At 41.2% G+C, this 16,043-nt stretch overlaps 1 protein-coding gene across 3 annotated transcripts in view; it reads left to right on the top strand.

Moving 5' to 3' along the window:
• Positions 1 to 16,043, top strand: part of LOC147729175 (sodium-coupled monocarboxylate transporter 2-like) — a 278,703-nt gene that overhangs the window by 238,083 nt on the left and 24,577 nt on the right. For all 3 annotated transcript variants that reach the window (XM_086959488.1, XM_086959486.1, XM_086959487.1), the window contains exons 10-11: positions 2,835 to 2,902; positions 14,227 to 14,313. In XM_086959488.1, coding sequence (XP_086815614.1) covers positions 2,835 to 2,902; positions 14,227 to 14,313 — 155 coding nt within the window. The remainder of the gene's footprint in view (positions 1 to 2,834; positions 2,903 to 14,226; positions 14,314 to 16,043) is intronic.

Consider the following 16,043-nt stretch of genomic DNA (forward strand, 5'->3'; position numbering starts at 1 on the left):
AATATAAATAAAGATTCCAGCTTCTGCACTAGCAGTTAACCAGTGGGGCTGCAGTGGCCCTGGAACTGTCCCTGCACCCCCAACAAAAAATATGTTGTGGGATATGGGGATGGGCACTGGGGCCCGCCATGAATAAAAAAATGAATTAAAAAGCGTGTCTCTCTCCTGCATAAGCTCATGGAATAGGCATCTTTGGCTGCCCCTGCAGCCCCTAAAAAATTACACATGTCATGCCTCATTTACAAGAAAGTCCCACAGCGCGGCACAGCAAGCCCTTTGGCTGCGCCACGCTGTAGCACTTTCAAAGCAGAGGGAAGAGTCCTTTCTACAAGGATATGATGGATGCCTTTGCTCTCCCCTGCGCTGGTGCACAATTTGCTGCCATGAGCTGACGCAGGCACCCTTGCACCATGGAATAAGGGTGCCTAGTCACAGGGTTAATTGTTTATGTGCAGGAAGGTGTCCCTTCCAGCACATAAACAATTTTCATCTTCTATGTGTGCTGTATTACTACACATAGAACTTGCAAAACGTCATTTTTTAAATGATTTTTTTATGTGCAGGAAGGAACACATTCCTGCATATAAACAATCGCCAGAAGTGATTTCCTCGTTCTATATTTGCTGCCGAATACAGAATGCATAGAAAGAAGAAAAAAAAGGAGAAATGAAAATGTGTGCCATTAATATTAAGATATGCATATTTATGTTTGCTTATAAAATGAGACTTCTTCGTGAATGCACCCGCCACCAGGAAAGCTCTGATTGGTTTGACATATTCTAAATAGAAAGTTGCAGGCACAATTTTATCGGGATTGGCTTCCGGGGCTGAAAATCTGTGTGAAAGCCCACATAAGGGTCAGGATGGAGATACTCTGACCCCATGGTTGAGAAATCGGGGTTTTAGTGACCATGTTATGTGCTAAAAATTGTTTTTTTTAATCGCAGGCGATATTGGTGACAACGCCCGCAATCGCCAGAGTGACCCCTTGTGACCCCATCGTTGGGACATTACAACTATCAATGTCGTCCTGAATATTATTGGAAATATAAAAAATATATCAATGAATCATTAATATGCATAGTTATATAGTGAGGTATCTACTGTGATGGTTAGGATTAATTATATAGTTATAATTTTTTACTGTGGTGGTGGCTATTGAATTCTTGCTTTTGCTTTCTGCTTTCATGACGTTACCGCAGGGATCACGATTACCGACGTCATCGCGATCTCCGGCCTCAGAGCGAAAACGGAAAATAGGTTTTAGAGATGGCTGTTCTAAAAATACACCGAAAAACATGAGTTTGTAGTGTACATCAATAAACCCCTAGTGTGTAAAATACTGTTATACGTGTGCATGGATGTGTTTTTACTTAATGGAAAAGGCTGATTGTCGTGGGTAACGGCATCGTCGCGAAGTCATGAATAACCGGGTAAAGAGAAACTAGGTCTATAAGAATGTTTAAATTAACTTTATGTAAAAATAAGAGTTTAACCCCTTCCATGCTGATGACGAACCCCAGCCGTCATGCACTACGGTGCTCGTGTGCTGATGACGGCTGGGGTTAGTCATGGCCCGCCCCTGTTCCTTTGTTTACCGCACAGCGGCGGAAACGGGCCAGCAGGGAAGGGGTTAAACATTTTGTGAAAGAAGTATGTATATAGTAATATGTGTAGGGCAATCTTCAGAATGGATTTTTTTACATAATATTTTTGGATGTATTGATGGCCATTAAATGCCTGCTTTTGTTTTCCATTTAGCTATGTTTTTTAGAGATTGTCAGATGCCGGACAATCATCAAAAACAGGCAAATATCCTGTATGCCCTATTTAGAGTATTTACATTTCTCCAAGCCCTGATTAGCCCTCTGCATTAACCTTCTTTCATGTTCTCCTGTATCATCTGACTTCCTGCATCAATATGTGAGCTAGTTGAAGTTGCACATCAAGGAGGTCCAGCAATTCCTGTAGGTTTTCTTTACTGGTATGATACATCACATTATTCATCCCTGATGCCTTTGGTGTGAAGCAGATGGGGATGGTGTGTCTGGAGTTGTAAGGAGGGTTGTAAGTGTTTTCCCGTAGGTGTGCATAAGCGAGTATTCTAAATAGTAACGGTTGCAATGTTAGAGATCAATAGGTTTATGGACCATATCTCACACAAAAAAGCCACTGAGTGAATTTATATATTTTACAGCTTTATAAAAAATGTTATTGCATGTTTACCAAACTTTTCCTAAACACCCACAAAAGTTTACTGGATGTTCTCACACACCTCCAGGTGTCATGCTTCATCATAGAATATCCGCAAGCTTTCCAAAACCCATGGCTTGATAGAGAGCGAGCCCACACCCTAAAGTCAAGGAAGCTCACCCTTGGGGCTCAATAGCCTCTAGTTCCTTATCGTGGAGATTGCCTGTGGCTTATTTGTGTCATTTTATGGATGGATTTGTATACCACACGATTTACTGGGAATTCAATTGTGGAGTAGCACTAATAAATGTTTAACTATAGAAAGCTGATACATTTTGTAACTGTGCATTCTAATTTGTTGTTCTTTTGCACGTCAGAAAATATTATTTGCCTTTGTCAGACTAGAGCTTCAATTTTGGATCTATGTATATTACAGCATCTATCTTGTTTGTTTGATGTTATTTCTACTTTCCATGTGTGCTTACATGAAAATGTGTGATTATATCTAGTCTAGCAATTCTAGAATCACAGTTTCCACTGATGTGGGTCTTATTCATCATATTGACTGTTTTTATTCATCATATTAATTGTTTTTATTGCTGAAACTTTATGCGTACAATAATTTGTAAAAACTATTTCAGGTGTTCTGTTTGGTGTACTCTGCACAACCATGGCTGTGGTCGCATCATTTATGGGTGGAGTTGTTCAGGTATATATTCCATTTTCTATTTTGATGTTTCCTTATAGTAAGTAGGTACATTTTCTTTGCAATTATATTATTCTTACTAAAAGTAATACTTTCTGAAAGGTGTTTCAAATGTAATGTGGTAACCAAGAAACTCCATGAATTGTGCTTAGAGGGTAAAGGGATTAAGATGTATAATGCTATAGCTGAACATCCTAATACCTAGACAAAGTGAAGCACAAAGCTCTAGACACAGCTATCCATGAGCAAAGATATCTTAAGATATTATAAGTCACTTTAAGTTAACCAGGACTTGTCATTTTAAGAGCTTACTGTAATATTCCTAGTTGTCTAATTGTGCATTCTGTCCCTTTTGTTAAACTTCCTCCTAGTGCTTTACCTTGCCTCCTAAGTCAAGCAAACATTGTTGAGTCAATAGTGCCCTTAGAGACTAGGGGAAGCATAGTGATTGTGTATTCATATTTCATGCTTCTGGTGGCATCTGTTCTCCATTTCCATTGAATCTGATGTACTTCATGCTGTCAGCATCTATTCTGGGTCTTACATCCACTCAACTAGTACTCAGCTGTATCTCTACCAAACATGGTGACTGTTCTACTCACTGATACAGAGATGCTGATCTGTCACTATATCTGATGCCTGGTATAGTTCACTAAAGAAAGACTGTCCTTAACATGGTGGAACACCTCCCAGTATGTTTGGGAAAATAGATAAGTACCTACTAAAATATATCCCACACTTATATTTCTAGTGTCTATTTTGCTAGCACAGTTTCTACAAGTTTCCATCAGCAGAGACAAACATGGGTGAATTATTCATCAGGAAGTGTTTTTCAGAAAACACAGTAAACCCAAAACAGGTAGCGTCATTTAGGTGAAGGTGTTTGTGCCACCCTGGCAAAATACAGAAAATGAGCCAATTGTCCCACATTGCCTTGCAGGGTGAGGGACTCTTACGACAATAGTGGCTGGAAAATCCAGAGAAAACTCTAGTTTGGCCCTATTTCCCATGATAAAAATAAGTTTTGGTTAATATTGGTGGAATCTATGGGTATGCTTTATAGATGGAACATGCTCACCATAGCTTGTCAATTGCCATAAAAGCTGGTAAATTCAAAATGAACATCTAATGTGAATACTTTAAGGTGACTTTTCTGACCATGGCCATATCTTATGGAGTGTGGTACTTTTTCCTGGATTTCTTGTTCTGTGACATCTGTAGACACTTCTTAAAATCAGAATGTTGCCTAAACACCATAAACACGCCAGTGTGCCATTGATACAGACACCATATTTTCTATACAATTTGAAAATGAAGTAAGCTTAGAATGTGTATTGCAAAGAGGTGTATTTTCAATGTCACCATACATATTCATTATACAAATTCATCATAACACTAGACTTAATTGGCCATTTTAAAAGTGGCACAACTCAAAAATGAGTGACTTCCACATTGACCAATCAAATATCTTATCTTCAGTAACCAACAGTCCGAGCATAGCCCCCTTCACTTTAATGCATATGTGCACCCACAGATTGATAAAATGAGTTTGTATAAACACAACTTCAAAACATACACTGACAAAACACAAATAATCTATATATTGTTGTAAGCCACTGTCCAGAACAGGAGAGTTGACCTGTTTTCAGAGGTGGAGGCATGTGAGTTTCATTTTCTTAAATGGGTTGAAAAGAGAGGTTACCATTCATATTTGATATTATTTCCCAATCTTAGGTCACCCAGAGATAGCACTTCAGAACATTTTTTGCCGGCTAACACAAATCAAAGAACCTAATTAAATCACATAAGCTACTGATCAAAATACCTCCAAACCTTCACAGACTATCCGCTTGTTACAGTCGAAAAGACAGTCAGATGCACAACAACAAATATCATCAAAATTGAAAATGTAAATGGGCACATCTAGGAGGTGCGCCTATTTAATTTACATGCAGTTACATATGGAACTTATTGATTCCTATCTAAAATGGCAAATTAACTTCTGATAAGGATGCACTAACCGTGAGCTCAGAAACAAACGGGAGCAATGCAACCTTCCACTCTCACTTCCTTTACCAATGACCAGATACACAAGAACATTGGGAGAAATGGGGAAAGGCAAATGGAACAAGGGAAAACAGACACTGGAATTCTCCAGTCTGACTTGAAAATTCTGGATTTCAATGGTGTTTGCAGGCTGTAGTGGGTAACTAAAGTCAAAGGTAAATCTTTTGGTAAGTTGCCATGTAATTCTGCAAGTAAATGGATATATCTTGGCAATATCAGTATGTAATCAACTCTCTGTACTTTAGTGTGAAACGTGTAATTCTTTATTTAAATGTAGAAACAATGAGGACATTAAGTATATGTTCACTTAACATTTCTAGCTAGGACTGGTATCGAGGTGTGACCTCCCATCAGCCAGGCTAGCTTGAATCCATTTGCAAAGTGAGCAAGGTACCTAGGTCTGGGCATACCAAGACCACTTAGGGTAAACATAGCAAACACAATAAGATGACAAACCAAGTGCTGACACTTTTCAGACACTCATCTCCACTCACAGATCTAGGTTGAATGCATCACTAAGCCACCCTAGTTTGGACCCAGTCATAGACAAATCAGTTCTTGGCCATGTTGCTCATGGGAAGAGTCAAGCTCGAACTGCCAGGCCAGGTCCTCCCTGGACCGAAACATGCATTGTGGGGCTGGATTTGATGTATCACCTCTCATCAGACTAGCTAGCTTGAATCCAGTTGGAAAGTGAGCAAGGGACCCACGTCTGGGCATACCCTGCCTACTTAGGGTGGACATAGGAAACACAATAAGATGATGGGCGGAGTGCTGAAGCTACAGACACTCATACCCAGTTACAGATCTGGGTTTAATCCATCATTGTTTTTCTGCTCACTAAGCCACCCCAGCTTGGACCCAGCCTTGAGCAAATCAGTCTTGACCCTGCTCCTCATGGGAATGGTCCAGTGCAAACATCCACACCAGGTCCTCCTAGCAAGAAAAAAGCATCCTGGGACAGGTTTCTGGATATCACCTCTCATCAGCCACGCAAGCTTGAATCCAGTGGCCAAGTGAGCAAAAGGCCCATGGCTGGGCTAACCTTAGCCACTTGGGGTGCACATAGCAACATCACAAAGTAAAATGACGGATGGAGTGTTGAAACTTTGCAAACACTCACTCGCAGTTGCAGATCTAGGTTTAATCCATAAGCATTTTGTTTACCACGTCACCCCAGTTTGACCCCAGCCATATGCACATCAGTCTTGACCCTGCACCCCAAGGGCACAGTCCAGCCGAAACTAGAGATGCTCAAGAACTACAACATACAGCGCAACAAGGAGACACAACCGGAACAGGAGGAACAGTGAATGGGAAGATCACAGAGAGAACAGAAATGTCTACACGATATGCGAATACCGACCCGGAGCTGCTTCAAAGGGAAGAATCAACACTGCTCCCTCATGAGGGGAAATCTCCTAATAGTAGGTTCAATGAGAACCTGGAAACATCTATTATGGAAGATATCACCATCCTAGACCCTTCTCCTCTACAACACAAAGGACACCTAGAACTAAACGAAACATGTTGCCTCCTAACAAGGTATTAAGGTCACAAGACTCAGATAACGCAGCCCTCATGGCAAACAGAAGCAGAGCAGTCAACCGAAACACCGACAAGAAGATAAGGATCACAGGAAGAAAAACAGACCTAAAATGCTGGAGCGCTAATAGTAAACCATGAAAGGAGCGGATTTACACTCCTAATACATCATCCCAGATGCAGAGCAAAATCAGAGAGCTACAAACACAAATAGGCGATATATCACAGGACATGCAGTTATCCAATAAGTATAATAGACCAGACAGAAATCGCAATTACTTGTCGGAGGAGGAAACCTTAGCATTACTCTGGACATATGAGCCTAAGGATAGTAGTAGAGGGGAGGAAATTAGAACAGTACCAATCGACGCTAACAGGACATCCAGTCATAATGAAAGGAAGTCCAACCTCAGCAACTTACATCAGGTCCAGCTAACCACTGACTCGCAAAAGCAGAGCACTGGTAGATCAGGGAAACCTCTGGAACGCCTACTGATTAACTGCCGGTCCACAGCGAAACATGATTCAGACATCGCTGCCCTCATCATTAGCAAGGAGATTTACCTGACAATACTAACAGAAACTTGGCTTTCGGAATCCTCATCCCCATTTATGGATCTCCTAGTGCCCCCGCTTTACAACATTGTGAGATTAGATAGACTAAAAAGGACAGGAGGTGGTATTGCCTGCGATGATGAGTGACGCGACTGACATTGTCTTTCCTTTTTTTGAAAATATTAGAGAGATGGGCACAGAGGACCAGGTCAGACTGTATAATTGAGCAGCTGAGTTTGGGTTGAGATAAAAAGTATCCCCCTACACCACTCCTATTCAAAATATATGAGTGGTGCCCAAGAATGCCAGATCTTTTGTGTTTGAACAATGAATGATCACTCCTCCTGATTTTTCAGCTAGAAGTGTTTGCCTAGAGAGCCCTCCTTTGCAAGGTTGAGGCCTTAGCAGCAGCTTTCATAAGCCTCCTTCCGGTCCAAAGTTTGTTTTACTTGGCTGAACTTCAGCCTAATTTATGCAGAGAACGTGTGCACTGACAGGTGGAAATGGACTTGAACATTTTCAATAATGTGTCATCCAACAAAGTGCTGTCCCAAACTTTCAGAGCCTAGCTCCCATACGCCACTGTGGAAAGGACTTTGGCTGACCGATATCTTCTTCAACTAATTTAAAAGTTCTGGAGGATATAATTCACTTGTAATAAATTGGATGGGATATTGGTCATGGTTTTTTAAAATATTTTTTTTAAATGATTTTATTGTTTGATTACACAAACATACAAACAGAGGATAAAAATTAGAAAATGTGAAAAGAGAAAAAAAGAGAAAAAAGGGAGCATTATCATTATTTTCTTCATTCTCAAGAGGAGAATTTGAGGGATGAGGCATCAGTATGGGAGTCAGCATATACATTGCTTATGACAAAAAAGTAAGAGAAAAAATATCGAAAGTATGTACATTGATGAATCAGGCATAAAAATACCCAATGCAATGAGCAGGAGGGGGAATTTAGTGCAGTTCAGTGATTGACAGTCCTCACCATGAAAAAAGTACATAAAAAGTTGAGAACTTGACGTGGGTCAATATTAAAAGAGCATTGAAAGTAGAAGAAGGAGAAGAAGAAGGGAGGTGGGATCCACATGCACATAGGCAGAGATAATGGCCATGAAAGAATAATGACAAACTGTTTTGAGGAGGATGTTGAAAAGAGGGGTATAATGTCGGCAGTTGGGAATGCAGCAGGTGAAATGCAAGCGTGAAAACCTATTTGGGCGATTCTGAATGCAGATGTGGGGGACTCATAAATAAAGGCCCTTCCTGATCAGGTAAATGTGAAGGAGATGGTGATGGAGTGGGAGAGACCTGGTGCAATGGGCATTGATAGTGGCGATATATGTGGGAGATATCTTTGGATCGTGAGGCTGGGGGTTGAAGTCAGGAGTATATTTCAGTCTGCATATCACAGTAAGTCATAGTGCGGAGCCATGCCTCCTTCTTGGGACATTGGCTAGTGCCCCAGTGTAATGCATTTTGCCTTTTTCCTAATAGTAGCGCTTTAGCTATGAACCTGCAGTAGCAGAGTGATATACCGCTGACTATTCCCAGCAAAGCTAACTTGGGGTAGGAGGAGCGGAATGGAGATTATGTCAGAGAGCACTTGAAAAACTACAGTCCAGTATGCGGATATGAGTGGACAGGTCCAAGTCATGTGTGCAAAATCAGCTCTGGTGACTTGACATTTGTGGAAATTTGGTAATTTGTTGGGGTTGCATTTGGCCAGCTGTATAGGTGTGATGTAGATTTGATGGATGAACTTAAAATGAAGTTATTTATTTCTGTGATTAGGGTACACCCTTTTAATTTGCTCATGGCTACTGGTTCACTTTTTTCAAGACAGAGGATGGGCCAAAGCCTCCTCCCAGTAGGCATTGCGCCCGCCTGTCCTGCACTTGTTTGAGTGCCATACATGCTCGATATAGCTTGGTGACCAGATGAGCACCGTCCTGGTTGGCTATTAGTAGCGTGGGAGGTGTGAACTCCTCAGGGGGAAGGGGAAAGGAAGAACTCGCCTAGTGGAGAGCACTAAGTAATCTAGTCGCTATGAATTTATCTATGTAGGACATCTCGGGCCACATAGTCAGGTCAGCCATGCTTACCACATGGACGTCAGGGAATAGGCAACCAATGTGTGCAATTATAGCTTGTTAAGGGTATGCTGGACCACTTTATCGAAAGTGAGAGGAAGAAACAGATTCTGCGGTAAGGGGAGGTTAGGCGGATGTAAAGAGCCAGAGCCCAGGAGCCAACTAAGCCTGCGCCAGGCCCAGCAGGTAGTGGATAGAGCTTGTATATTGTTTTGGTAAGTCGTATGCCCAGGGTCCCCTCGAGCTTTCTATATAGTATGCGGGCATCGGGATGAAACCAGTGATGAGCTAATTGGACCATTATGACGAGGTAATATAGATGCAGATCAGGAACCGCGAATCCTTCCCACTCATAGGGGAGCATTAGAGTGTCCCAGGCTATCCGCGGTCTCCTTCCAGCCAAAACCAGGTGAATAAGTAAGCCACGGAGCTGAAAAAAGTCCTTAGTTAGTGGGATTGGTATACTGACAAATAGGTGTAGGAATCGGGGAAGGACATTCATTGTAATGAGGGCAATGCTGCCGGCATGGATAACGGTAGCTGAATCCATCGCTCAATCTGTAAAGTAAGTAGTTCCATCGCTGGTCTATAGTTGAGGCGGATAACTTGTTCTTTGTTTCTATGTAGGGTGATAGCTAAGTATTTAGTAGTGTCTGCTGCCCATCGGAGAAGAAGGTTGTCACCTGTCGGGTTGGTTGAGTCCGTGAGCGGCAAAAGCACTGATTTGTCCCAATTAATACATAGATCGGACATGTCCTTGAAGCAACAGATCTTGTCTATGAGAAGTTTAAAATTTGTACTGGCGTCTCTGATGAAGAGCAGGACATCGTCTGCGTACATGGATAATAGTAAGGGTCCGGTATGGAATTGGAGGCAATGGTGCATATGTCTTTCTTGTAGGTGCCTAACTAATGGATCCATTGCTACTATAAAGAGCAGAGGGGAAAGAGGGCAGCCCTGACGTGTGCCCCCGAAGACCGGAAAAGGGGTGGAGAAAGAACCATTCACTCAAAGCCTGGCCGTGGGTGAATCAGTCACGTTTGTGACAAGTAATTCAATCGCCACACTCTAAATCAGTCCCAAAGTCATAAATATACCATGTAAATATATATAACAAATATGTGTGAAATAAAGGTTATAAATATATCAATAAAAATATTATAAATATATGAAAAATAAATACTAAGATGTTGGACACCAGATTGGAAAAAATTCTCCCCTCAATAATCTATCTATAACAACAGGCTTTTATCAAAGGCTGATAAGCCTGTGACAACATTAGACTCTTCACCCAGATACTAGAACATTCTCCCCTTCTTTCATTCACCTGCAATGGAAATAGCCCTAGATGCTGAAAAGGCCTTTGACAAGGTCTCCTGGCACTTTCTAAAAGCAACTCTACGTAAATTCAATCTCGGAGCCTCCTTTGAGTGGATGGTATTTGTCTTATACAATAACCCCGCAGCCAAAGTTAGGGTAAACAGATCTCTCTCAGAAACATTTAACTCCCTCAAGGTACGAGACAAGATTGTCTACTTTCCCCACTTCTCTTCCTTCTAGCCAATGAACCCCTCCTCTCAATAATATGTCACAGTCCTAAAATCAAGATAATTCCATTTGGCATGGAAAAACACAAGATTGAGGCCTATTCGGATGACGTCCTCATTTTCTCAGGAGATGCGGACTCAACCGTTCCAGAAATTCCCAACCTAATTGAACACTACTCTAACACATCTGGTTACACATTAAACAAATACAACACTGAGGTCTTCCCTCTCAATCACCTCTGCTTCACCAGGATTATTGTGAACTCTAACCTCAAATGGCAAAACGATTACTTAAATACTGGGTCTTCAGCTAGGAAACTCACTTGCCAACTCCTGTTCAAATATCGAAAACACATTATTAAAAACGATCTAGGACCTCATTGAGTCATGGTCCCTAAAACATATTACATTGTGTGGCGGGCTAAAATGCACCAAAATTGTAATTGCTCCACAAGTGAACTTTATAATCAGTATGTTCCCTTTAAACTGTCTGATTCCTTCTTCAACACCCTCAATAAATCCATCACCCAATTCATGTTGCAAGTAAAAAAAAAAATTAATTGCCACTAAGGCCCTACTACTCAACAAAGACTAAGGCGGTGTGGTCCTCTGCAACATCAGCAGACTCCAAACAACCTTATTGATTAAACAATCCACCCACTGGTCCGTACCAAACTCCCTCTCTCCACCATCTCTGTGGGAAAGAATTAAGAAAGATCACTTCTCACCATTCACACCTCTATCAGAATGGACCACTTTAATTCCCAGCACTCCACAAATATAAAAGAGACACAATGCAAGCAGTGAAACACCTGGACAAGCATTGCTCCCCAAAGTTAAACACTCCTCATACCATCACTTTGGTACAACCCACTAATAAAAATGTACAGAAATTCAATTCATTTTCCTTCATGGAGAAACCTTAATATTCTTTATGTCAAAGAAGTGCTAATAGATCCAACTCTATCCCATTCTCTTTGCTTCAAACATGCTTCAGCATTCCAGATAAAGAACTTTATAACGTCTTAAAACCTAAAGTTGCTTTCAATCGTAATCACCACTATTGCAACCCTCAGCCCCCATCCATTTTCATTAAATGCAACTCCCTTTCATCACAAGATCACCAAACATCAAAAATCTATAAATCCTTTCTGGAATGTGCGGATAACCACATCCATAAATATCAAAACAAATGGCATAACTCCGGCCTCAAGGAAAAATATACCCACCTAACAGAAAACAGCTGGTCGCTAATCTGGAGATACGCTACTAAATCCAAGATCTTCCCAGTCATTCTGTGATATAAATATTGGTTGCTATATAGATCCATCTGGACCCCGCTAAACTATGCAAACTAGACCCGCTAAACTCAAAAACATGTTAGAACTGCTCCTCTGAAGTGGGAGACCTTGAGCGCATGCTTTTCTATTGCCAGATGCTTCGTTCTTATTGGGAAAGTATTATTAAAACTTTGAATGCCAACTTCCAATGTGACCTGGGGCTAGACCCAGTGCTAATTGCTCTAAGTCCCCTGACTCCCCCCATATCCCCATGTCTCAATTGACCTGCTACTTACACCTTAACTTTAAGCAACACCTGGATCAAAGGAATATGAAAGCAAAACAACCCCTCTATGCCTTTTAAAATTCTAAAGAGGAAGATGAAAGGCAGTTCAACTGGTCACCTGCTGAAGGTAATCACAGCAAAATTCATACTATAACACATGGGTCGGAAAACATGAACACAAAGGATGCCATCGCCTTAAACCAAGCCCAATAGATTTTCTTCAAGAGTCTGTTTTTAATCCCCCGGTATATCTCTCAAGCACAAATTCGATTGGAATGTGGGCTTAAACACCATAAACTAGCCAGACAAGGGGCGGTGGTCAAATATTACTGGTGGATGAGGCAAGCAGAAGACAACACTGTACCCCACTTCTGCTGGGAAGAAGTTAAAAAGCAAGCAAGGCTAAATAATTCCATTGTCACAGTTTTAAAGGAATCACTTGCGGACCTACACCTTGAGGAGGCCTAGTATACAACTACCTCCTATTCTGGGTTAAAAAATACAGTGAATAATGCAACCAAACGAATCTCATTGTTAATTTATAAAACTGCCTTTTCCAAGAAAAATCATGCATGGGTAGTGATTCAACCAGATGCTAAAACCTCAACTGTATTTGTCTGAACACTTCTCACATCATAAAAAGCACTGTCTGACACTGTTGCGGCTGGGGTCATTACCCACAAAGGATTTGACCCCGAAATGGAAGTGTACATGGCCAACAAAAGAATGCTGCTTGTGTGGACAAGGAGAAGAGACACCATTACACCTCCTATGCATATGCCCCTCTCTTCTAGAAACTCAAAAAATTGTTCTTCGTGAGATCTTTAAGAAAAAACAATTAAGGTCATGCAGAGCTGCAGTCATACAATGCCTTGGAGGCACCCTGTCAACTGTCCTGCAGAGCCATTACGTTTTGGAAAATGGCAGCCAAAGAATTAGACAAAAGAAAAAATGAATTAACTTGAGTGGCTTAGCCTAGACTGCCCGAACATTCTCCATCTACACTGGCACTATTCTCTGATTTTTCCTCATTGAACCGCCTTGTATCTTTTATAAATTGCACAGATTATTAATTTAATATTTCTTATTTTAACCATTTATGACGATTGAGTATATGACTGCACTGTCTTTTTATCTTTTGAACCTCACAAACCGCATTTTAAATCATTTTGTATTATGTGCTTTTTCCATTCTTTTATGATTTGTAACGAAATCAAATAAAAGTATTATTGACTTGACTTACACTAGGCATCAAAACTATACTCTAAGATTGGAAGGACTTCAAAGCTATGTCACATACCATACTTGGTAGGCCTGGCCATGCTTCCTCAGAAGTGCCAATTACACCATCCTTAACCTAAACTTTTATCAAGGCAAATCAAGACTACTTTGGTCCCCCCTGGACGCCCATATGAAAACTAAATCCACTCCTACCTAGGAAAACAGGATGTTGCACTTCCTGGGGTACCCTCTCTTTCTCCCTTCCACCTCCACCCTTTTTCCCTTCACTCTCACTCAATTTTTACTCCCCCCCCCTTACCTCCTCTACTATTTCCTTTTCTACAGGTCTGATGAGAAGTATAACCACAGCAACAAAACAAATGGTTGCTGGCAAATTGTGAAATCAATAAGCTATCACCTAGCCTATATCATCCTGCACTTCTCTCCATTTGGTGATTAACGATGCCTATCAAGTGATCGTGTTGCTATTGAATGATGTATATAATTCTGGTGACACACTAATGTATTATAATATTGTTTGGTCTATACAACACCTGAACAAAAACTACAGACAAGGGAGAAAGGTTGCATAATCCACCCTTTGAAGAGAATGAGGCCACTGGACACATTCTGTAGTGTAAATTGATAAAAAGTGAATCATACAATAAGTAATGCCACCTGTATTTTTGACATTAAAATTATTATTTTTTCCTGTGTGTTAACAGGCTGCACTAAGCATTCATGGGATGTGCGGGGGCCCAATGCTGGGATTATTTACGTTAGGGATTGTTTTTCCCTGGACAAATTGGAAGGTAAGATGATTTCCGTGGTTGAACATGAAAATTGTTGTTTTTGCAAGTCTTAAACATCACTTCCATGAACCTTGTCTGCTCTCTTTGTTAACCCCTTGGACGTGGGTTGATTGTCTGTGCTGTGCGTGAGAAATAAACAGTGGGTGGGATTTGGACGGCTCTTGGCCGTCGTGCACACACGCCCACTGTGACGCATGATGGCCGGGTGCCGTCATGAGCATACTAGGGGTCAATAATATGTTGTTACACTGATTTTGTTATATTTTTTGTCTTAATTATGGAAATACAAAAGAACAGATTTAGCAGTGTAGTAAAGCATAAATAAGTATTTAGAGGTTAAATTATAATAAAACATTTGTATTGGTATTTTTAACATTACACCATACATTGCTATACAATACTAAATGGCTGCATTTCTCCGTCATTATCCCCCTCACTTATGGTTCTTTTACAGCATTGTTGACCCACCTGGGGTGGCAGGATATATATCTTGCTGCATCTCAGATGCATCCAGCAAAAAGTGAATACAACTATTCCCAACTCATACGTCTTACAGACAGGGAGATGTGCAATACATGTGAAGTCTATGTGGAACATGGGTATCCTCCCTGGTAGTAAGCAAAGTAATTGTACAGAGTTCCCCCCTGGTACCCTTTAATTTGGCTGGCGGTGGAGACTGAATGGTTGCTCTCAGTGTATCAGATGTGCAATATTTCCTCTGGCAGTGTGGGACCGGAAGGCTATGGGTTTTTCAATTGTAAAATTGGAGAAATTAGCCATTATTGTTAGTGTATTGCCAGTACTGTGTTTTTATCTATCACAAAAAACTAGTAATATTTAGGATGCGTCACCAGTTTTGATGACGAAAGCAAATGTACATGTCCTGATCTTTGGCATGAAAAACCTATATTTCATTATATTTGCTGTTGTGAAATGCTGTAATAATGTACACCTCCATCTTAAATCTTTAGGACTTTAGGATACAAAAATATATAGGAAATTGATGAAATGCCTATGCCCTTTCAATCAATCAATGTTTGTAGAGCGCAGCTTATCTATCACCTGTGAGGGTATCCAAGCGCTGTGTAGCTCAGCTTAGTGGAAGAGTCAGGTCTTATGTTTCTTTCTGAAGTTCGTCAGCGAGAATGATGTTCGGAGGACAAGGGGAAGGGTGTCTCAGGACTTGGTGGTGTTGAGGGAGAAAGAGCGTCCTCCGCTGTGGTTTTGACAGATGCATGGTGTCTGTTAGACCTGGCACCATTGGCGTGGCTCTCCCTTACATTTTTTGCTGTTGCCTCATGTGTTTTTGCTGGTGTTAGATGCTTTGGCCACTGTGCCACTGCTGTCCAGTGCCACAGTGCGAGTGCTCCCTACTGTAAATTGATGTATTGATTAGTGGTTCCCTGATTGGATGTTTGGTTTACTTGTCAGACCCTACTACAGTGCACTGAGTGTGCCCAGGGCGTGTAAATCCTAATGCTGCTAGTGGGCTTGCAGCACTGGTTGTGCCACCCACAGAAGCAGCCTCGCAAAATGTGTCTAAGGTCTGCCATTGCAGAGTCTGCTTGCAGTCTGGTATTGTCATGCTGACTGGGCAAGTGCACTCACTTGTCAGTTCCTCAACCTTCCCTTTTCTTCATATAAATCACCCCTATGGTAGGCCCAAGGGCAGGGTGCATTGTAAGTATAAGGTAGGACAAGCCCTGGTGTGTGTGGCATCTCCTAATAGT

This window comes from Lissotriton vulgaris, chromosome 2_2, assembly GCF_964263255.1.
Source record: "Lissotriton vulgaris chromosome 2_2, aLisVul1.2, whole genome shotgun sequence".
Lineage (NCBI taxonomy): Eukaryota > Metazoa > Chordata > Amphibia > Caudata > Salamandridae > Lissotriton > Lissotriton vulgaris.